At 38.4% G+C, this 23,887-nt stretch overlaps 1 protein-coding gene across 1 annotated transcript in view; it reads right to left on the bottom strand.

Annotated features, from left to right (window-relative positions):
- LOC117497146 (LIM zinc-binding domain-containing Nebulette-like) overlaps nucleotides 1–23,371 on the bottom strand; it is a 65,818-nt gene extending 42,447 nt beyond the window's left edge. Inside the window, exons 1-3 of the mRNA XM_034149060.1 lie at nucleotides 23,093–23,371; nucleotides 20,295–20,389; nucleotides 1,010–1,094 (exon numbers count right to left, since the gene is read on the bottom strand). Coding sequence (XP_034004951.1) covers nucleotides 1,010–1,094; nucleotides 20,295–20,389; nucleotides 23,093–23,161 — 249 coding nt within the window. The 5' untranslated portion in view covers nucleotides 23,162–23,371. The remainder of the gene's footprint in view (nucleotides 1–1,009; nucleotides 1,095–20,294; nucleotides 20,390–23,092) is intronic.
- Nucleotides 23,372–23,887: the final 516 nt, after the last annotated feature.

The raw sequence follows: 23,887 nt of genomic DNA, 5'->3' as shown, positions 1-23,887 counted from the left end.
CCACAGTGTACAAATACAGTTCCAAGTACAGCATTTTAAAGTAAAATTAAAAGTATGAGCATCCAAATCCAGCAAAAGTAATAAGGATGCAGATTGTCACATTTTAGATAAATATACATAATACACCACTCGTCATGTCTCGCCTAAGTGGAAAAAGTTGCGGACGAACATTATTAATTAAACTTGTTGTTATAAAGGCATGGCAGAGACTTTTAATCATGAGTCTTCAGCAGGGGGTATGTGACCCCTATGGGGCCCTCCGGATTACTGCAGGTGGGCGCCAAATTCTTGTTTTATAATGTTTTATCCAAAATAAAATGAACATACGTATGTATACATCCAGTTGAATCAATTAAAATCTGGATTTTGACTCATACTTGAGTTTTGATGACACCAGCTGCTTCAGCTGTGAGACACACACACACTGCCGGGTCACATGACCATGTCTCATCCATAACTCAACTGGGTCAGTGTGTACACTCACACTGCACGCCTCTTTGTCTGTTACAATCACTTCCTGAAGCTCGACTTTAATGCTCCAGCGCTAATATGAAGTGATTCAAACATCTCCTCTGGGGACATCAGACACATGGATCGGATAGTTGAAGAAGAGAAGGAGGGGGAGGAGGGGGGTTATAACATAAATCTATCTCTCAGAGACGAGTAGAAATAAAGTGCACGTAAATCTGCACGTGGAATATCAAAAGTAGCTCTCCTGATGCGATCTAAAACAGCTTCGTCGTTTTATTTCACATAATTGCTATCAAACAAATGACAACAAATATTTACCATCAGCCTTCATTTATATCCTTTAGAAACTTCCCGTTTGGCTTGGTGACTGTTTTGGCTAAGAGGACATCTTAAAATTACACTTTGTGTGCAGTCAGGCTTCATGTACGTCATCATTTATTCACCAAGTTTGTTCCCGTCGCAATTTCACATTTTGCTTTTACCAAAACACCCAATTTTGTGTGTGTGCGTGCGTGCGTGCGTGCGTGCGTGCGTGTACCTGGCTCTGTAGTTCACTCTGCTGTTTGAGTCTCAGGTTCTCCGGTGTGTCGGCCACGATGGTGAACGACGTCTTGGGGTAATGTCTAAAGGAGGAAGAGCAGAGTTTCAAATTAATCCAGTAGAAATGTTTGAGCTAAAAATACCCAGTACTTGAGTAAATATACTTAGTTTTATTTTTAGAATAAAAACTACCACAACATTTAATATGTGACATCAATCGTCAAAGCTGCTAATGAACCAACACATTAGAAATGCGTGAAAGATTAAATGTTTTTCAGAACTATTCCTCAATAACTTTTAACCAATAATTGATAACCCCAAAATTAAAATGGAAACTTTCCACCTCTAACCAATGAGAGTCAAGTTTCCAGACAAATTCATTCTTTGGAGCAAACATTTTTGCTTCAACATCTCTTCAACATTTCCAGGAATTATGGACCTCTTTAAACAATGAAGCCTGCAGCCGTTGCATCCTGAGAGTAACCCGAATGAGTTAAAGATGATGACATTAGCAGGAACAATGACCCATTGAGAGGTTCAAAATAAAATAGCAACACGCTGCTATATCTCTCTTTTTCCCACAGGACCTTTTGGTAACTTATTAGTGACCTTAAGATATATATTTAGTTTTCTGTATCTACAAAGAGCATTCGTGAGTTGAAATGTAAAGCTATTCTCTGCAGGAAGCATGAAGCACAATGGAGCGGGGGAACAATACCAAACCCTCCCACACTCAGGAGGAACTTTGAAAAGGTGGCTTTATTGTAGGCAATGTTTAGAACAGGAAGATCATTATTACAACCATTACTTATAATTCTTTAGGCAACCTGAGTTCCAGGAAAACAACTCTTTAAGACTTTTCTGTTTTCTACTTTTAAAAATAGTGCAGCGTTTGCAATTAATGTACCTTGTATTCATGCTGTAGCTATCTGGGGTAATGCTAAAAATAATTATTCAATCACTTTTAGTGGTGAAGAATATCAAGAAACTAAGGAGGAAAAAGTAGACAAACAAGAAGAAATCAGCCAGATTAAAGGAGAATTACAACATACAGCTACAGTAAGCTGATTCATTTAGCCTGCGACTCTTTCTGTGAATCATGGACACCAGCAGTCTCTCTTCTGCACAGTTTGACCCCTGTACTGTCCTTCAATGCTCTCCTCCTCTTCCTCCCACCTCTCCTCTTTCTACCTCCCACGCTCTTTTCTGTATTTACTCTACGTCCCTCCCACACTCTCTCCCTCCATCTCTCTCTTGCTTCTATTCCGATTCGAAGGTAGTCCTTGCACGAGTCTACGGTAACCACAGTGTACACCTCATTCGTGCTCATGGAAGGCAGCAGCAAAATGTGGTCTGATGATATAAAACCAAACATAATCAGGGTTCATACACTTTTTCACCAATGATTTTCAATGACTTTTCAATGACTTTTCCATGACCTTTACCTAATTTTCCATGACCAAAAAAATTACTCTTTCTCAGCGGTACCACTGAAAATTGTTTATTTTAACATGGAACAGGTTGTGCCTATCTAAAACAAATGAACTAGTAGGCTTAGCTTCTACAGGCTAAAGCAACTAAAATCTCTCACCAGCAAAATACCTCGTCAGTTAAATGCCATTTTACGTTTCATGACTATACGATACGATTTATTATCATTATAGTATTACTATTTCGGCGATTAGATAAAATATAAATTATATTTGATGCAACTTTAGTTACATTTCCATGACTTTTCCAAAACTTTGGGAAAAATATTGTTTTCCATAACTTTTCCAGGGCCTGGAATTAGCATTTTGAATTTCAATTACTTTTCCAGGTTTTTAATGACCGTAAGAACCCTGCATAATACATCATTGTGTTAATAGCATGTTTGTCTGCACCTACTGTATGAGCTCAACATTAGCCATTAAAGGCACTTTAGAGAAATTGGTCACCATAAGAGGGAATGACTTTTTTCTCAAAAATTGTCTAAACACAAAGAAATAAGAATAAAATAAATCTTCACATTTGAAAAGAAAACCCTGCACTTTCCCAAAATAACATGCATCATTTAAAACACTTAATTCCTTATTAAACCCATGTTTGTGAGCTATATCTTTCACTATGTGACACTGTACACCTCTAGTGTCCCACTCTGACCCCTGTTTGTCCTTGAGGTCAAACACAATGCACACACTATGAGAGGAACCTAATACACACAGTCGCACGAGAGAATCACCTGTTACCTGACACCAGACGCAGAAGCTACAAACAGAATCATTATCATGTTGTTGCAGATGCTTAGTTTATAATCATGATAATAATTACAGGCTGCTGTGATCTTTACGTGATGATTAGCAGAAGATCACAAACAGTCATCATGATCTTTAAACGGCTCTCAGTAGGTTTGTCTCCAATCCAAACTCAAGAAGACTTTCATGCAGCCCTCGATTGAGTAGCAAACTTCAAGCAACTGACGTGATTTCAAAACTAACTGGTTGTGTTATTCTTTATATTTTCTTCCTTCTGTCTCACTATTTCTCCTCTTTCTCTCAATTTTAGTCAATTTAAGTCATAACGTTTATTCTCTTTCTCTGAGACATAAACATGGAAAGACTTCCGGAAGAGGCTTGTTAGAAGTTAGCTTGTTAGAGTCTCTTTTTTTTAACCGTCAGGCCTTTGTTTCGCTTTGCTACTCTTAGAATTAGTGTTACATAAACACACACACAAACTAAATTCGTCTTGAAGTTTTCACTTCACCTGTTCCCGTCGCTACTGGCAACCATGGATGCTTTGTTCGTTTGGTGCAACCCGATACTTTGAGACAAAGAGCTGCTCTGTGGGATACCACACACACACACACACACACACACACACACACACACACACACACACACACACACACACACACACACACACACACACACACACACACACACACACACACACACACACACACACACACACACACACACACACACACACACACACACACACACACACACACACACACACACACACACACACACACACACACACACACACACACACACACATCACACACACACACACACACACACACACACACACACAGCTAGCCAAGGTACCTCTGTTCGGGGTGGACAAGCAGCTCTGCACAGTAACTCAGTTTGTGTCGAGTCCAGCCAGCCTACGTCTGTAGAACACAAATAGGCCTGTCTGTTTTTTTTGTTTTTTTTACAATTTGGGTTTTTATTGGCCAAAGACAGAAAATAATATATAAAAGACACATTCCTGCTTAAAACCCTAAACTGCAGTCTTAACTGATGCATTTCTATAAAGTGTCAAGATCAGGAACAGTCAGATTAAAAGCAAAATAGCAAAAAAATCGAGATCAAGCTTTAAAAACACGGAATACTACACTTCCCATGATGCACAGAAAATATTTCGTCAAACGTCACCCCCTGACGTCACTTTGACATTATCAGGTGTTTTCTCTCAGACATGAAAAAGCTCATCCAGAGCCACATAAAAAATGTAAAATAAATGTTTGTCAGAAAGTCATTTAATCACTGATTTAAGAACATTGATGTGAGATATTTCAAGAGAGAAAGGGTGGCATTATTGTATTCCTACATTTCCCATAAGGCCACTCAATAGGTGTTTCAACATGTAAAATTGGGATAATTGTATCGCTGATAAAACTGATTTAAGTAAATAAAGAAATGAATTCAAAAGAAAAAACTTTTCCTAGTCCTTTTAAAATTGTTGTTACATTAATTAAATATAAATTATTACAAAATAACAGCAACGGCACAAAAAATATATGATGAAAATCAAATAACACAATCTGCTTTACAAACAATATGAGGTTTTGAATCTCCAGTCATGAGCTTAATATAACAATAATACACTCAGACACATCCTGCCTTTCTCTTACTGCTACTGGTTAAGTAACAATACACCAGTGTGTGTGTGTGTGTGTGTGTGTGTGTGTGTGTGTGTGTGTGTGTGTGTGTGTGTGTGTGTGTGTGTGTGTGTGTGTGTGTGTGTGTGATCCAGATTTAGATGTACTATTGTCTATAATGTGACTGTGACATTTGCCAAACAACGACAGTTACCTTTCTCCAGACAGCAGTGACGCACACCGAGCATTCAGACGTAGTGTCTTACGTGTGTGTGTGTGCGTGTGTGTGTGTGTGTGTGTGTGTGTGTGTGTGTGTGTGTGTGTGTGTGTGTGTGTGTGTGTGTGTGTGTGTGTGTGTGTGTAAGGTCTCATCTTGTTGTACTTGTTGTACAATATGTATGAAAACTATCCCTGGAGGCTAATGATGAAATGCCAACATTTTGATGTTCAGCAGGTTTAATGTTCACCATTTAACGTTAGCATGTTAGCATGTGCTAATTAGCAATAGTACAACTCAGGCTGATGGGCATGTCTTTTCTGCCGGTACTTGGTCACAAAAATGTGAATGATTTGATGGTGCTAGATAAAAGTCACAGGATCAAAGTTATTTGAATGCATTCTAAGGGAGAGATAAATGTCTGTACAAAATGTCGTGTTTGAGTTTTTGGCTTTCGTGTCAACAGTTTTCTATGAGTAAAACATGTTGCAAAATGTATGCAGTATAGCTGTTGGTAGGAGGCATGGCTGTTACCATGGCTGTCCCTGCAGCTAAACCAGGCCAGGTGCATGATGGGAGATTGGGTCAGTGACTCCACATGCCTCACTGTCAACAACAACAAAAGCCACCAGCACAGGAGAAGTTTCTGTACTGAGTGACATAAAGCAACATGGATGATCTTTTGGTGAATCACTGATGTGAGACGGAGGAAGAGGGGGCAGAGAGGACAGCTGACTGTGTGTGTTATTCTGTTTGAGTGTGTGTGTGTGTGTGTGTGTGTGTGTGTGTGTGTGTGTGTGTGTGTGTGTGTGTGTGTGTGTGTGTGTGTGTGTGTGTGTGTGTGGTTCTGGCCTCTCTCCACCTTCCTGCGTAGGTGTTGATGAAGCTCTCTGTGTGTGTTTAGGACAGACTGTAAACCCTGCTGACAATTCTGCAGCACCACAGAGTAATATCAGATAGAGAGGACAGACTGTACTCGGTATTATTAAATAAAACATGCATGTATCACAGTTTGCAATCAGTGAATTAAGAGCAAAGGGAGTGCTATGTATGTGTGCTAAAACTACTTAAATATGCCTTCATTTCAAATTCTCCTTCTCAAAACTGCTTTTAATGTGTAGTTAATGTTGAGTGTGGAATATTTCAAGTGTGTTTAAAAGGGAAAATAAAATAAAAAAACCTTGGGGGCTCACATTTGAAAAATGGTCTAATGGATAGTGAGGTGGGCTGAAGATCGGAAGGTTGTGAGTTCAAATCCCGCCAGGAACACCACCACTAGTGTGTCCTTGAGTAAGGCACTTAGCCCTTAGTTACTCCAGGGAGAATGTCCCTGTAATCGGTAATTGTAAGTCGCTTTGGATAAAAGCGTCAGCTAAATGAAATGTAATGTAATATATAATAAGAAAAATTATGGATCCAGGAGGATGTCAAAGATCCTCCAGGTGCCGCCAAAAAATAATAAGGTGGGCGTCAAGCATGACCACTGCATATTGTAGTGTGTGTGTGTGTGTGTGTGTGTGTGTGTGTGTGTGTGTGTGTGTGTGTGTGTGTCTCTGCCGCAGCCCACCACGCTGAGTGTGTGTGCTTGCTTTGCAACCGGTGGCCTAGTTTGATATCAGACACACTGCTGCATGCATACACCCCCAGGCACTGAGTAATACATTGTGTACTGTGACACACATATTCTATACACACACACAGAGTATCTGCTTACATCACTGCACACGTCATGATCCATCACAAATCACCTTAACTGCAGAAAAAGTACTAAAGTTAAAGCCCTGCATTGAACACCCTTCCTAATAATTATACTGTAAAATGATTGATTGTGCAGTAACAAGCACTCCTTTATAAACTGTTGGCTAGTAATTAACTTATTTTTTTACATATTTTCTGACCATGCCGACATATTTTTTCAGGACAATTTTCCAGACATTTTTCAAATGATTTCCGATTCTTTTCCACATATTTTTGGGATATTCTTTCAGGTATTTTCAGGACATTATTTACATATTTTCTCAGCATTTTACTGCTGTAGATGATTTGATTCCCTTTATATACTGTTGGCTAGTTGAACCTGCAGCAACACATCATATTCTATAAGCTCATTATACGGTATGTTTGCAGCTTTGCGTCGTGTCGAGAGAACCTCGCATCTCTAGAAAGTATTAAAAAAACTTTTTATGAGTTTCATAGTACAACAGCTCTGTTTTCAGCTCTGTGACGATGCATTTTGCAGCTGATCAAGAGGCTTTTTATAGACTTCCTTTAAAGTCAGGAATGACAATTAAAACTCCACGACACGAAAGCTGAGACTGTCTGTCACCTGAGCGTTTTATTTTCTGCCATATTTGATTTATTATGCAACCACAAAGAAATGAGGATCAAATAAATGCAACAAAATATTCTCCACACATGTTCCTCAAAAGCAGAAATAGTCTAATGTTTCCTAGAAAGCATCTCTGTGTTTGACGCACCCTAAACCCTGCAGTTCTTTGCAGGCTCATGTTTAATGACTTCACCAACTCTTAATGCTCGTTACCTCCTCTCATGCTTTTCTGTTGGTGGCAGCTCCTGATAAAAGGCCTTGACAAAATGTGGGGGATAATTCAGGCAGTTATTAAAATAAGAAGAGATATGATCACGCAGAGTTAATGGCTGGCTTCCAGGCTGATGATCAGCTGTGATTACAACAGTTCAGACTAAAGCTGTGTGTAGAGAAAGACATTAGGAAGGGAACTCCCAAACAAAGAGAAAGGTAAAGGAGTACATTATTTAAAGAATGGAAAACCTCTCCTTAAAAAACGTCCTAAAGTAATTTAACATTATTATCTTGCCTCGTCAGTGAGAAATAAACCTTACTTTATTACGTCATTTCAAGATAAAGTGGGAAAACATCCAACCTTATCGGCTTTCTAATTACTTATCAACACCACAACTGAGAAGAGGAGGAAAGGAAAGGAGGAGATGAAAGCGGAAAGGAAATAGGAGAGGAGAGGTAGGAGGGTTAGGAGGAAAGTTTAGGAAAGGAGAAGAGAGGAGAGGAAACAGAAGAGGGGAGGAGGAAAGGAGAGAAGAAGTAAGGAAAGACGAAAGGTAATGAGGAAAGAGAAGAGAAAAAGAGAGGGAATAAGAGGAGGAGAAGAAGAGGGGAGAGGAGAGGAGAAAGAAGAAGAAAGAGGATGGGATGAAAGTGAAGAGAAACACGAGAGGATATGTGAAAAGAGGGAAAGGGGAGATGAGCGGAAAGATTAGGGAAGATGGGAGACGAGAGAGGAAAGGAGAAGAGGAAAGAAAGGATGGGGGACCAAAAGGTAAGAGAGAAGTAGGAAAGGTTAAGCAGATAGAAGATGAGAAAGAAAGGAAAGAGCAGAGAAAAAAAGACAAGAGGAAAGGAAAGTAATGAGAAGAGAGGAAACAGGAAATGATAAAGGAAAGGAGACGAGAGGGGAAAGGAAAGGGGGAGAGGAGAGGAGACGAGAGGACTGAGTGGGGAAGGAAAGGATGGGAGACGTAAGAGGAGGGAATAAAAGAGGAAAGGGGGAGAGGGAAGGAGAAAGAGGGAAGGACAAAGTAAAGAAGACAAAATGTGTTAAAGGAGATGAGAAAGTGAGGAAGGAGGTGAGGAGAAAAAAGTTAAGAAGATAAAACAAACTGGAAACAGAGGAAACTTAAAGAGGAAGAGAGTCTGAATAAGTGAATAAAAACAAGCAAACAGACCAATAGAAAGAAACTAGTTCCTCCTCCTGATTTCACTCCAACATCATGAGGAGAAAACAACAACACTATGATCTGTCCTCTGTCCTCTGTTCTCTCTGTCCTCCGTCTTTCTCTTCACTCATTCATGCAGAAAACACTCTCAATAGAGACACTTCTCCTCCCTCTGTCCCCTCGTTGCTCTCAAATCCTTCCCTATGTATTCTCTTTTATTAAAACTGTGCTTTTCCCTCCTCGTCTCCTTTCCTGCAGATTCTCGGCAGGAAACCATGACAGTTCTTTGGGAGTCTTACATAAGTTTCACCTCGTATCTTTCACTCTCAATGTGCTGCTCTCACCATCTTTGTTTCTGTTTCCCAGTCTCCTTTCAGTTGCTCTCTTTCTCTGGGAGATTTGTTTTGTGGCGGTGCAGCAGGGTAAGATGTGACTCCTCTGCTGAGGCTCAGTAAATAATGATGTTCCCAAATGTAACAATTATACATATTTCAGTTAGCTCTCATTTCCAATTCCACAAGAACCACTCTTCACACTGACTTACATTAGCTGCACTTTATAAATCTGGTCCGCCATTAACTGCAGTGTTTTTCTTCTTCCAAAAACATGATCAGGAACACTAGGGTAGGGCTGAACGATTAATCGATTTCAAATCAAAATTGCGATTTTAAATGATGCAATTATCAAATCGCAAAGCCTGCTTTTTATTTATTATTTATTTTGTTCTTCTTGTGCGTCAGTCATCCACACCAATCAGAAGTGCTGTGCTCCACATGTACCAGTCATTGTTAACCAATCAGAAGTGGCCCATGATAGTAGGTGATAGACAGATTGATCCAGTCACCTGCCAAGTATTTTTGAAATAGATGGTTTGGTGAAGCAAACCATCTGAGTCAGGTCAGTAATGCTCCATCACATGTTTCACATCTATTACAGGGTGAATCTTTAACTGAAGCTTGACTTTAAAGCAACCCAACGGAAGTTTCATGTAAGTTTAGTTCTTTCACTCGTAGCTCGGGCTGCGGGGGTGCTAGAGACGGGAGCATGTTGATGCGACCTTCCTAGCCGGAGATATGGCCGCATTTTACAATAAACTTCCGTTGGGTCGCTTAAAAACAAATATCGCAAATCGAATCGCAATATCTGTCAGAAAAATCGCAATTAGATTATTTCCACAAATCGTGCAGCCCTAGCTGAGTGCATATGGCCGAATTCCAAATCTAAATAACCACACTGGTGGCTGACAAGCAATGTAGCATTTAAAAAGGCTGTTTTTAAAAGGGAGTCCTGCACACTCCACATAATAGGCACAGGCCACATTACACCACTTTCATCTAACTTCATGGAGAACAATGAAGTAACATAACTGTTTTAACACAATATTCTCTGGTACAGCTACACAAATGTTTACAAAAGATGTCTCTACCAATAAAGGGGCGAAGCACTGAAGTCCATTAGAGTTTATAAGATGTGAAAATATTCTGAATACAGTGGGCATCTAAACTGATTGTTATTTATTTGGGGTCATCAATACATCAATTATTACTATTTTCCAAATCCTGCAACCAGAGTGTCTGAACGTGGACTCTCTTCCGAAGCTTCAACTTTATTGAGGCCATATTATTTTCATGGGAGCTTGTGCCCTCCCGATGTGCCGACTGTAGCGTCGTTAATGTGTGCGGAGGCTCACTTCAAAGCCCAGGAAGCAGCATCCAGAAGAGGTGGAATGTAAAGGTGTTCCCTCTGTGACTGATGGCTGCTTTCACACTAAAAGAAGAGATGCTTTTCTTCCACCTCAGAGTATGAGATGATACAGCTGCTGCAGGATCTACTGACATGTTTCTGAGGCACAAAGGGGGCGCAGTGATCTGGGTTATGTGGGCAGCAGCGTTACATAACCACACACTCTTTATCACAACAATCTGATGCCTATTAACACTCGCACTACATGTGGAATCTTGTTACCATTTCCATTTACACACAGAGACAGAATAATGTTTCAGTTCCTGTTCCTACGAGCAGCTGGGTGCAGCGTTACATAATCAGCTTTGATTAATACTAATGAGCACGAAGGGAAACTTCATTAATCAGACATTTCTCACACAGGAAGACGCCTGCTTGCACTCATCAGGCTGCTTCTGCTCTGCTGATCGCTGCTGCTTATTTCATATTTTAGCAAAAACACACTCAAAAAGGGAAATATTCATTACTATCTTGCACGTCTATCTACTGACATGTAAATTATAGGAAATAAATATTATTTGCTGTGATTTCTCTACATTTTTTGTAGCTTTTTGTATACTTTTAAGTCACAAGTTTGTCAGTTTAAACATTTCCCATATATTTGGGTAAATAAAACATTAGGAAAGCCTTAGTTTCATACTTTACCTAAAGTCATTTTCATGCAGAAATGAAATGGTGCATTTGGAAAAAATATTGAGTACATTTTATCAGGTTGCACGAGTCCACCATATATTGCATTTCTTTTAATTAAATATATTCAGTTTCTGTTTTAAAGCCTCCCATCACCGACGTTAACAGGGCTTCTGATCTGTGGCAGTTCTTGGAATGCACAGTGGAACTATTACAGCATATTACAAATATTTAAAAAAACTTGGAGTAGATAGATAGATAGATCGTACTTTATTGATCCCAAATTGGGAAATTGTTTTTGTTACAGCAGCATAAAAGGCATTTTACAATAAAACAAAATATACAAGAATAGAAATAAAATAAAATAAAATAAAATATAAAATAAAATATAAAATATACATGTCAAAATACAAAATAGAAAATATACATACAGATATTATATATATATATATATATATATATATACAAATATACAAATATATATATATTCAAAATATATGGAATTATGGAGTATTAAATATGAAACAGATTATGTGTGAGTAAAATGTACAAGGTGGTTTTATTTCTAGAGAAACTATGGAGCAGAGAGTTCTCTTCCAGCCAGAGGTGATTTATTGTACAGTGTTATTGCAGTGGGCAGGAATGTGTTCCAGTATCTGTCCTTGTGACAGGGGAGCTGCAGCAGTCTGTTGGAGAAGGAGCTCCGTTGACTGTCCAGCTGCAGGTGGAGAGGATGGGTGGGGTTATCCATGATGGACAACAGCCTGTTCAGTGTCCTCCTCTCCACCACAGCTTCAAAGGGTTCCAGCTTGATGCCGATGACTGACCCAGCTTTCCTGATCAGTTTATTGATCCTGCAGGTGTCACCGGCTCTGATGCTGCCCCCCCAGCAGACCGCAGCAAAGAAGAGTGCACTAGCCACAACAGACTGATAGAAGATCTCCAGCATCTTACTGCATACGTTGAAGGATCTCAGCTTCCTCAGAAAATAGAGTCTGCTCATCCCCTTCTTGTACACAGCGTCAGTGTTGATCCTCCAGTTCAGCCCATTGTCTAAGTGCACTCCCAGGTACTTGTAGACCTCCACAACTGCCACATCCTCTCCCAGAATGCACAGGGGCAGAGGAGGAGATGTCCTCTTCCTCCTGAAATCAATGACCATCTCTCTGGTCTTGGCCACATTCAAAAGCAGATGATTTCTTCCAGTCCACTCAACAAAATCACCCACCAGCGCTCTGTACTCCTCCTCCCGTCCATCCCTTATACACCCTACCACTGCAGAGTCATCCGAAAACTTCTGCAGGTGGCATGACTCTGAGTTGTATAGAAAGTCAGAGGTGTATAAGGTGAACAGGAAAGGAGACAGCACAGTCCCCTGTGGGGCTCCAATACTACCAACCACCACATCAGACAGCACACTGCCCAGCCGGACGTACTGTGGTCTGTCCGTGAGGTAGTTGGTAATCCAGGAGATGGTGGACGAGTTTACCCTCATAGCCTGCAGCTTGTCACTCAGTAGCCGAGGCTGGATCGTGTTGAATGCACTGGAGAAATCAAAAAAGGTGATTCTCACAGTGCAACCCGATCCATTCAGGTATGAGTGAGCACGCTGCAGCAGGTAAATAATGGCATCGTCCACCCCCAGGTGAGGCTGGTAGGCAAATTGCAGAGGGTCAAGGAATGATCTCACCTGCGGTCTGAGATGGGCCAAGACCAGTCTCTCAAGCACCTTCATCACATGAGATGTGAGTGCTACAGGGCGATAGTCATTGAGCCCAGAAGGAGTTGTCTTTTTAGGGACCGGAACAACGCATGATGTCTTCCACAGCACCGGGATGGTCTCCAAGTGCAGGCTCAGGTTGAATATATACTGGAGAACAGGTAGTATTTGGAGAATGAATCCAAGTCATCTACATTTAAGATCACCGGTTTATAATTAATACAGAATAAATTACATTTTAAACCTCTAAAATGCTTATGATTTTGCTTGGAAATAATAAAATAAATATCAATAATTAGCCCATTATGTTTCTGTCAACTGACCAATCAATTCATAGATAAATAATTTCCGTTCTAATTTGGAGTAACTACTTAATTCGTTTTTTATAGCACTGTGACTGAGCTTAACACCTGTCATACAAATATAGTACATCCATATAACACCTTGCTAAAGATATGAACAATAATAAAGTCATGTTGTGTGAGTTTTGACATTTTAACAACTTTAAAAAAAGAAGGAGAATGCTCAGAGGAGATTTGTTTAAGCAGTGAACTGTTAATAAATCAGTGAATGGAGTCGATGGAGGTCATAAGGTATTGTAGTTCAGAGGGCAGTCACACACTACAGATTAAAACCGGATTTTTTTGCGGATGGGGATTTCTATTTTTCTTTTTTCATTACGAAGCTGTTTTTATAAATGTCTAAATGTGTGAAATAACGCCTGATCACTATTCTCACTCCAGTATATTAATGTAAAAAAATGTTTTCCTGTTTGAATCTTTCCTTTATTAAAGTCCATGAGTTATAGTGTTGAGTCTCATGTGCTTCTGTAATCCTTTAGCACACTTTTTGTCGGACCCCCCCCCCCCTCACCCCTTTTTGAGCTGCAGGGAGGATCTTAAGAAGCACGGGACCACGGTCAAGAAATCTCTAAACACTGTTAAGTTCCCTCTGCACAGAAACATGTAGAAGTAAGGATGTCGCGTTTGTAAAGCATGAAGAGAGTGATTTTATTGTCATGCAGTATTAACTAAAGGCTGGCACTATCAGTCTTACCAAAATACACGCTTTTGAATATAATAATCCAAGCTCAACATGCCTGTATGTACACATGTGTTTTGGGTGTACTCAAGTTTTGAGACATTTCCCTACATTCCTAAGAAACTATTAGAACTCCTTCATTCTCAGTAGTCGATGCAGTTTAAACATAATAGCATTATTGCAGTGAAATAAACTGAGACCCGAAACATGCCGCTGCTAACCCAACAAGCTAGGATCCTTAATTCAAAATGTCCCCTCAACTCAGTCCACTAGTTCAAATGAATAGAATTTAGCAGCAGCTACAACAAGACCAGGAAGTGCAGGCTCTACTACCTTTGTCTGATGTTTAACAATCCAAGCAGCTACAGAAGAAATAAATAGAAAGCTGTGCGTGTTATTGATGTTGCTACAGCCACAGCTTAACAATGGACACATGACACAAAGAGCCAAGAAAAACAAAGCACACACAGCAGAAATATCACAGTAAAGAGCAGAGAGCGACAGAGGGAGCCGTGCACGGACTCTCTTTCATTTTGTGCACGCAGCGCTGCCGAGGTGCTAAACTCTCACTGAGGAGAAAGAATCCCTGCAGGATGTTTGAGCAACGAAAACACAAACGATGCTCTGACTTTACAGACAGGAAGCAGTGTACAGTACGGAAATAATACACAGAGATTCAGAAATCTGACTTGTAGTTTTGAATTTTCCCATTTCTAGAAGAAAAAGATCAACAACGGGAAACTCAATTTTCAATGGAGAAAACTGATGGGAACTTTGTGCCAATTCTCTGTTTCTATAACAAATGAATGGATTTTTACTCCATTATATGACAATTCATGACTAAAGCCCTCTATAAATTAAATATGAATAAAAGTATTCCGATATATGGAATGCAACTTTTGAGCATATATAAATGGTGCGCTTGGAGTTAATTGAAAAGAGAGAGGTTGTTTATTTAAAAACATTGGGGATATTTTCACATACATTTATTTCACCAAATGATGGTTTTGGTTTATTTGATGAGACTGAAACCAGCTATTGTTTTTTATTTTTACATAACTAATGGGAATTGATGTTTTCTGTACAACAATAATAGTATTACATTATAAAAAAAGAATTGCACAACATCCAATTATATATATACATAATTGGAGACATATGTTGTGTTTTTAAAACAGACGTGTGTTAAGTGGAATGAAAACCCTACAGGTCCTTATTGAGCTGCTGTGACATTCTTCAGATAACACACTCTGACGTAGTGTGGGAAAAGCCATTAACTGCAGTGTGTGAAGCAGTGACCAATGTTGACTAGAAATAACTCATTAATGAATAATAAAGGAAAAACCTCACGATAACTTCTCCAGCTTTTATCTACAATATAAAGGAGATACAAACTACTACTACTAATAATCTACTTTGGATTTTTTTTCTGCTGTAAAGCAGAAAACTGTTAATGCTGCTGCCACATGCAGAATGAAAACTAGAATCCCCATGATTCAATGCACCTGTGTTCTCTTTTTATGCTGCCTTATAGAGTGGCGAAGTCACGCCCATCTACTTCCGCCCCATGGGACCTTATTTCGGAAAAATAATGTATTGAAGTCAATGGAGAGAGAAAACGTATCTTTCGATCCCGTTTGAATTGTGCCATGAATTACACATATGATGTTTGTCAATCTTAAAAAATAATTTCCATGTCAAAAAAGTCACAGTTTGTCGTAAAACTGTTGAAATATAAGACTATGAAAAATACGTAACTAGAAAGACTACAAATCCCAGAGTCGCGTAAGTGATGTCACAATTGTTTTCCTCCACTAAGAGATAGCTAAGATCAGCGCCATATAGATATAATCTATCTATATGGCGCTGGCTAAGATAAGATAACTTTAACAAGATGCCTGTGTGCTTAGTACCAGGTTGTTATTATACCAGCAATGGGTCTTGCTCGTTCTTTCGCTTCCCGTCTGATGAAAGGACCAGGAGTACTCTGGATCATGCTAGCTAGTAGCTAGCACGTTAGTTAGCATTACAGCCTTGTCATTTTTATTAGCCTTAACATGAAGTAACATTAAGTAACCCAAAATGTTAAACAGTAAGAGTAGTAGTCATATTTCGTGAACCCTTTGAAGAGTACTGTCACCGGTGTGATCATTCTATAATACACAATTTAAGCCCGGGGGAGAAATGCTAACGCTAACGCTAGCGATCTTCTCTACTTCATGCTATCTGCACAAATGGTTGACATTAAACATTAAAACGACCAGGCAGTTCAGAGAGAATCAAAGGAAGGCAGGCAGGCAGCTTTGCATGACATTCTTCAGGACGTGTTTCATTGTGGTGATAGTGAGGGTAGTCAATCGTTTTGTTGACAAGACAGTAGTGACGGCCATCTTGGTGACGTGTGTTGTTGACCAGAGATGTAGTTCATTGAGCGTTTCACACAAACAAATGTGTTACTTTTGACTTGCAAATGTATCTTTTAAAAATTGTCGTAAAACTGTGAAGTAACACTTTTTTTTGTGTGAAACCACTCAATGAACTACATCTCTGGTCTCGCACAACACACGTCACCAACACCAAGCTGGCCGTCACGTTAGCACATTTCACCTCTTTCTTTCAGAATGAGGCGAAAAGTATTAAACGAGGAGAAGATCACTACAAGTCTGGGCATGTTGAGAGCTGTATAAACACACAAGGGGAGTTAGTCGGTTCCGTAAGAGCCGAGGTGAGTGTTAAACGAGTGTAATGTGTAACGTTAATATCAGCTAGCTAACATTAGCTAACAAGGTACACTCCTGTGTTTTGTTTGAGCAACTAGTTTTCTCGTTAAGAACTGCGTGATCGCTGTGTATGCTCTGGATAACATTAATGTTGGCAAGGACAAGGTACACAGAAAATGAGTTGCTAAAACAAAACACGAGAGTGTACCAATGTTAGCCAATGTTAGCTAGCTGACATTAACGCTACACATTACACTCGTTTAACACTCACAGAAACCTTGTACAGCCGTATTACATTATATGTGTAATTCATGGCACAATTCAAACGGGATCGAAAGATAACTTTTCTCTCGCCATTGACTTCAATACATAATTTTTCCGAAATAAGGTCCCATGGAGCTCCACCGGAAAAGGAGGGACTTCGGCTCTCTATAGCCAAAGTTCAGAAACTCAATTGAACTCTCATGACCTTTGCATTAATTCGCGTTTTGAATGAAAACGAGTGACAAAAATGTAATGTACTTCTATATAAACCTCAAAGGGCATACATATTGGATATTTCCTAATGTTTCTAATTTAATCAACAGTTTGTTATTTCTGATTAACTGTAGTGCAAAGAGTGTTTACCGTAACGATATATTTTGGCATCATTTTACAGGTTTTACCATATGGTAGTACGTATTACTGTTAATAAGATACAGGTTTACATTTAGCAGCCTTGTTATTTATATTTTACCACTTACAATGTGTAAATAGATGGAGATGAGAGATGGATTTAGTAATGAGTTAAGCAGTCATTTGGATACATTTTGCAGCATAAACAGGTTTTACTGAATTCAGAACTAAAGGGCTCACTTTTCTCATATGTAATATCAATACTATGCTCTTGCTAATGATCAGAACCATAATAAACTGCAATCTCTGGGAACCACCGCTGCACACACACTTTCATCCTGCACTCTAAAGACTAATACACTCTCCAAAAGACAAAGGATGCTGCACACATGCTGTACTTTTTTTCAAAGCTGCTATTTTAAAGGTGGGATGAGAGGCCTGTTGTCATAGTGAGGAGGAGATTATACAACATGAGTGGTCGTTCATTTACAGGCTGCAGAAAATAAAATATTGCATTTGGAGCTTTTTTAGACAAGCATATATTGGTCTAGTTCTGCAGCTTGTGCCTTATTTTTAAGTATATTCAGGGGTGTTTATTTTGTAATCATGGATCTTAAATTAAGAGATATCAAAAATAAACAAATTAAATAAAAATGTCTTTAATAATGCTGAATGACTTCGGGCACATCTCTAATAAACACGAGATTTAAATACTCTAATAATAATTTAAAAGAATAATACAAAAAATAGAGTTAGATTAAAGCTGCCATACAGTAATATAATAAGGGGACCAAAATATGTCCTAATAATTTCATCGTAATACTTCTAATTGCACTTATTAAAATATAAGTGGCGCAGTGGACAGTGCTGTTCGGATCAGGGGAGCACAGGTTCAAACCCCACTGCAGTCAGCATGTGGTTGTGTCCCTGGGCAAGACACTTCACCCCAAATTGCTCCTGTGGGGATTGTCCACAGTATTGAGTATGTAAGTCGCTTTGGATAAAAGCGTCTAACAAGTAACATGTAATGTAATGTAATCTATCTCCCCTTAATATGACTGTTATTTATTTATTCTTAAGTTTAATTATTCTTTTCCAATTTAAGAATTCTTACCGATTTTTTTTTCTTATAACGTATGAAAAATTTTTTTTTTTTTGGACAAGGTACATGTAGGTTCAATAAATAAAAAGTAGGAAAAAGAAAACATGAGAATAAAGCGCCCATTTTGCATGAATCTTTGCCGAAAAACTCAGCTAGTGTAGTTCAACAGATTTAAGGTGCTTTTAAATAACCAACAAACTTCCTTATTTACCAACAGAGTGCATCTATTGTGAATCTATCACAGCAATTGTTAGAGGACACCAAGTCCTGGGACACTTTGTGAGTGTGAATTCAAACACGCACGTTGTCCAAAATGTTTCAACAGAAAAGGAAACAAAGCCGCTGTGTTTCACCAGCCGAGAGGAAAAGCCTCTTCAACCTCACAGGGTCAAAGGTCGCCGTAACCCCTCTGCCATTAAATCCACTGTTGTGAGTGTGTGTACCTGTGTGAGTGTGTGTTTGTCGAGTCAATGCTGGTGTGAGTGTGTGACAGAAGGGTGAGCTGTACAAAGTGTGCTTGTACTCCTCTTGGCTGTCACACAACCGTAAGAAATAACAAATAAATGATTCAATGCCCCCTCCAGTATTTATTATCTTTCTAAATTTCTGCTGCCTTAAACAGTCACAGAGTGCATTTTGACAATAATTTTTATGTTTAAGACCTATCGCCTTATGCCATACTTGTAGTTGGTTTAAAGTCACCTTTTAGTCCTTTGTTCTTATTCTTTATATAGTTGTATTCCCATTTTAATCGTTTTTACTTCCTGTCTGCCTTCTTCTGTAGATTTCTCTAACGTCCTACGCTCTGTCCTCTTCTCTCCCTTGATCCTCCTTAGCCACGGTCATTGTTATGCTTAGCAGCGGTGTGTTATCGAGTATTAACAACCTCTCAAATGTCCTAAACGACCAATCAGATTTGAGTATTCAATAAAGTCATGTAACAAATAGTTTGAACGCATGATTCTAACTGTATAATGGTTTAATTATCATCAAGATGACAAGCGACAAAAAGTCAAAAGGTCAAAGGTCAAAGCCTTCCGAATCTGAGAAGACTCCAGCACAGAGTTTTTAACACAAGCTAGAATTTCCCAGCAACATGCATCAAACATGGCTCCTCTGAGGGGTATAATCTCTCTGGTGTGTGTGAAGGCACCAATGTATACGTTATAGAGATAATAACAAGCTGAGCACGTTAACAGTGACGAGAGAAACAACTCACAGACTCAGGGCCGGGCTCAAAACCAAAACCACGAAGAAAAACCTCCAGCCACCAAAACCATCGCTGCTATAAAAACATTAAAGGAGCAACACGCAGATATGCAGGGCACAGAGGCAGATAATAACACAGTGCAGCAACAGGATGCTGCTTATACTCTGTGGAAGATCATACATATATCAATAATAACACTTTAATTGCAGTATAGACAGCAAACAGTACGCTAATTGGTGGTTCAGTATAGAGATGATCATGAGGGCATCATATGTGTTTGTGGAAAAGCGGATATTCTACAAGTACATTTTCAGAATAATCTAATATACTGTACATATTTTTATTTTAATGTCATATTCTAATTGTACTTACTTTTGTGTATATTTTTGTATTGTATTTTTGTGATACGTTTCCTTATTCTTTTCACATTAGGAAGTTGTTATTTTTATATACTTCCTTCTTATTTGTACAAATGTAGCCTCATTGTTTAGCCATATATGTTACTGTTGATATCATTCCTGTTTGTTAATGGTGCTTCTCTGCCTATAGTATGTGTTATTATTGACTCTAGTGGTCATTTTGTGTATGTTTTATTGCTTCATTTTAAGTCATGTTAGGTGACATTGAGCACCATTCAAATGAAATGTATTATTATTATCTATTATAAAGATATAGAGAGAGAGAAGGATGGGAGATGAGGACTCACGCGTTGCAGTAGGGTTTCTTGTCGTAGCCTTTGTAGTTCTTCATGTTCAGCGTCATCTTACAAACCTCGCAGCTGAAACATCCTTTATGCCAGTTCTGGAGACAACACACACACACAGATCAAATATTATTATTATATTTGCTAAGTCATTTTAAGCTTAAGAGTCACTCTCATGTTTCAGGCTTTTGACAAAAATAAACTCATGTTAAGGTCTGCATATTTAGTGTTCCTGAAAACGAATGACCACATCTGTCCTCAGCAGATGAAGTCCGGTTGTTGTCACATGACCTATATATTGAATTTAGGTCATTTAAATACATGTATTTGTATTTGGGTGCAGAAGGTAACCCCTGAATCTCTTTTCAGGAGTCACAAGACACCATCTTGATCTTATTTTACTTTGCTCTGTCTCTGTTTTGCAATTCAAAAAACACAAATAGAACAGATAACAAATGATATACAGTGCAGGAGGAGGCAGAAAACCCAGTGGGTTTATTTAAAGCCTCCGCCTAAAATCTCTGGCTCATGTGTCTTGTTTTGAAAGAGAACATTTCATTAAACACACATTACACTAACATGAATCCAACATTTAATTAGCAAAGACAAACTGACCTATCAGTGGGAAAAAACGTTCAATTTGAACGCTGCTTTGGAGACAATATTAAGCTAATTGTTTGTGTCTAAGGACGGGAAAGAAACTTCTCAGCTGTACTGATTTGTCTCTTCTGTCAATCAAACAGCATGGGCGGGACTGTCTGCACTGCACTTCCTGTTGATGCAGTTTAAATATAAATACAGCAGGAGGCTGGGTGAAATTGTGACAGTGAAGTGAGTCAGTCTACTGCCAAACATTTGCTCCTTTAATATCCAGTTCAAATCACCCTCCATCTCTCCTGCGTTAGCATTCAAACCATTACAGGTAATAAGAATTACATTTTGAGTTTTACATCTCATTTAAAGATTTAAATTAGAAAAGTAGAATAACACCTCCCAGTTGCATACCTGTAGCAAACGTCATCTTTCTTCTCTAAAGACAACTGGGTGAAATTGTCATAACTAGCATATGAAATCATGAGTTATGGCCAAAGATGTGTTTTCAGAGGTCACAGTGACTTTTGACCCCAAACATCTAATCAGATCTTTCTTTTAGTATATTTGGGACAACTTTAAAGAAAAAACACTTGAAAAGAAAATTGACAATAAAAAATAGTGACACGTGGTTTGGCAAAGAGACAGATCAAATGTTTTTGTAAGACACTAAGAAACTCTGAAGTCCTTGCAAAGCAAAATAAGCTCTGTCTTTGTACCGCCCACGAACTCTCCATATACTTGATTGTTTCTTTGCTAGCCTCCTCCACTCTGAATCACTCCTCTCACACTGTTTGGTATTTCCTTATTTTCTCTCTTGTCTAACAACTTTACAAGACATGGCACACGGTCCATTCAGTCTTGGACCCTCCTGATTTGAAAGATATTAAATGAGATGTTCTGTTCACACAATAAATGATGCAGTATTTGCTCCAGCTCTGTGTAATGGGAGTCTTTTATTGTGAAAGGAGTGAGCTAATAAGATGTGCAGAGCTGCCTACATGCTGGTGTGTCATCGAATGCCTCATAGGACAGACGGTGAATGCATGAGGATAAATTAACAATTTATCACCATTATGCAACATACTTTTGCAGAGGTGTTTCCATGCAAACACAAAAAACACTTACTTTTGTATACTGGCATAAAAAGACAATCATGTTTAACAAGACGGTCCTACAATTGACCTATTATGGCAGCTATTCATGATATAATGTCATTATTATGACTACTTATTATTAAATGATGTTCTATTTGGGTCCTCTACCTGAATTTCTTCATTGTTTCCTGTCTTAGATTTATACTAACATGATTTGAAAGTTTTCTTTGTAAACCTATAAATCATATTACCATAAATAAATAACTGAAATAAATAACTTGGAATATTGTACTTGTCATTGTAATGTACTTACTTTACTCGAGTAAAAGTATTGATAGTATTGAAGTTTAATCTATAACAATGAATAATATTAATAATATCATAATGGATTAGTTAGTTTACATTTGGTATGAATAACCTCAATCTGCAAAGTAATTATTACAGTCTATTCAATGTAGCGAATTACAATATTTGCCTGTAGTGGGGTAAAAGTATAAGGTAGCATAATGTGCAAATTTCATTTAATTTCAAACCTTTATTTATGCAGGTGAATCCCATTGAGATCATTGATCTCTTTTTCAAGGGTGACCTGCTTAATTAATACTTAATTGAAGAACCAATAATTGTACTTTATGACATTACACCACTTGAAATACTCAATTGTTGTACAAGTAAAACAAGTATTGGCATAAAAAGTAGCAAAAGTAAAAGTACTCATAATGCAGAATGTCATTATTGAATTGTCATTATTGATATATTAATATGATCAGTTTGTTGTAGCTGCTAGGTATATGTAGGCTATTATAACAGCTTGTCAATTGCATACATGGATTAAAAAAGTATTATCGTTATAAAAACAATATAAATATACAGAATTGAAGTTAAGTTAATCTGAATCTGCATTAGCTAATGCTGACAGTCATGATCAATGCTATAAAAAAAGAAAAGCACAATATTTACCCCTGAAATGTAGGCAAGTATAAAGTAGTAGAAAATGCAAACAAGTTACATAAATACAATACTTAAGTGAACATACTTCTATTCCACCAATGAGAATCAATACACATTCATGTTTCTGGATGTTTTTTTTCTTAATCGACAAAAAGTGCTCACCTTGTCCAGGCAGCTGACTTTCTCCGTCGGGTAGACGATCTTCCCGCAGCGGGCACACTGGGGGTTCATCCTCCACACCTCCTCTGTGCTCCAAAAAGGATAAATTCCACTGAATATAACAGAGATGTAGTTAATGTTGTCCAGAAAGATAGCCCCAACTGTCCGCACGGAGCCGCTCTTGAAGCTGCGTCACAGTAAACCAAGCGGAACAAACTGGAAAATGTACCCGGGAAACGGCGACTGTGCTCCGTCACTCTGCGGCTCAGAGTCCGGTGTGGAGGCTGGATGCTGCGCTGGGACTGAGCGAGTACATCGGCAACAAGCTAGCGGAAGTTAGCGCGGAGAAAACAGGAAGTGGGTTCAAGTTCCCTTCAAAATTAAAGTAAAATTAACTAAATACAAAATCAACAACAAAAATAATAATTAATACAACAAGGGCTGCATTATTAGCTTGATGAAATATCAAATAGTTGATCAACAATCACATTGTTCAAATAATGTATTCATTTATGTATTTTTTCGCTTCCAGTTTCAATATAGTAATGACATTTAAAAAAATAATAATAATAATAGAGCTTTAATTATTTGATAAATCAAATAGGTGATTGACAGAAAAATAATCCACACATTTTTTATAATCTGTAAACCATTAACGATATATTAAGCATTATTTTCAAACATTGAAGTTCCAGATTCATTGATTATTTGATTGATCAAATAGTTGACAAAAAAATGTAGTGCAGATGATTAAATAATCTATTAATAGCTGAAGTTGTATTAAAGACACCTGAAGGG

This window comes from Trematomus bernacchii, unplaced genomic scaffold (genome assembly GCF_902827165.1).
Source record: "Trematomus bernacchii unplaced genomic scaffold, fTreBer1.1, whole genome shotgun sequence".
NCBI lineage: Eukaryota > Metazoa > Chordata > Actinopteri > Perciformes > Nototheniidae > Trematomus > Trematomus bernacchii.
The sequence above is the reverse complement of the archived record's forward strand: the minus strand, read 5'-3'. Positions and strand labels throughout refer to the sequence as shown.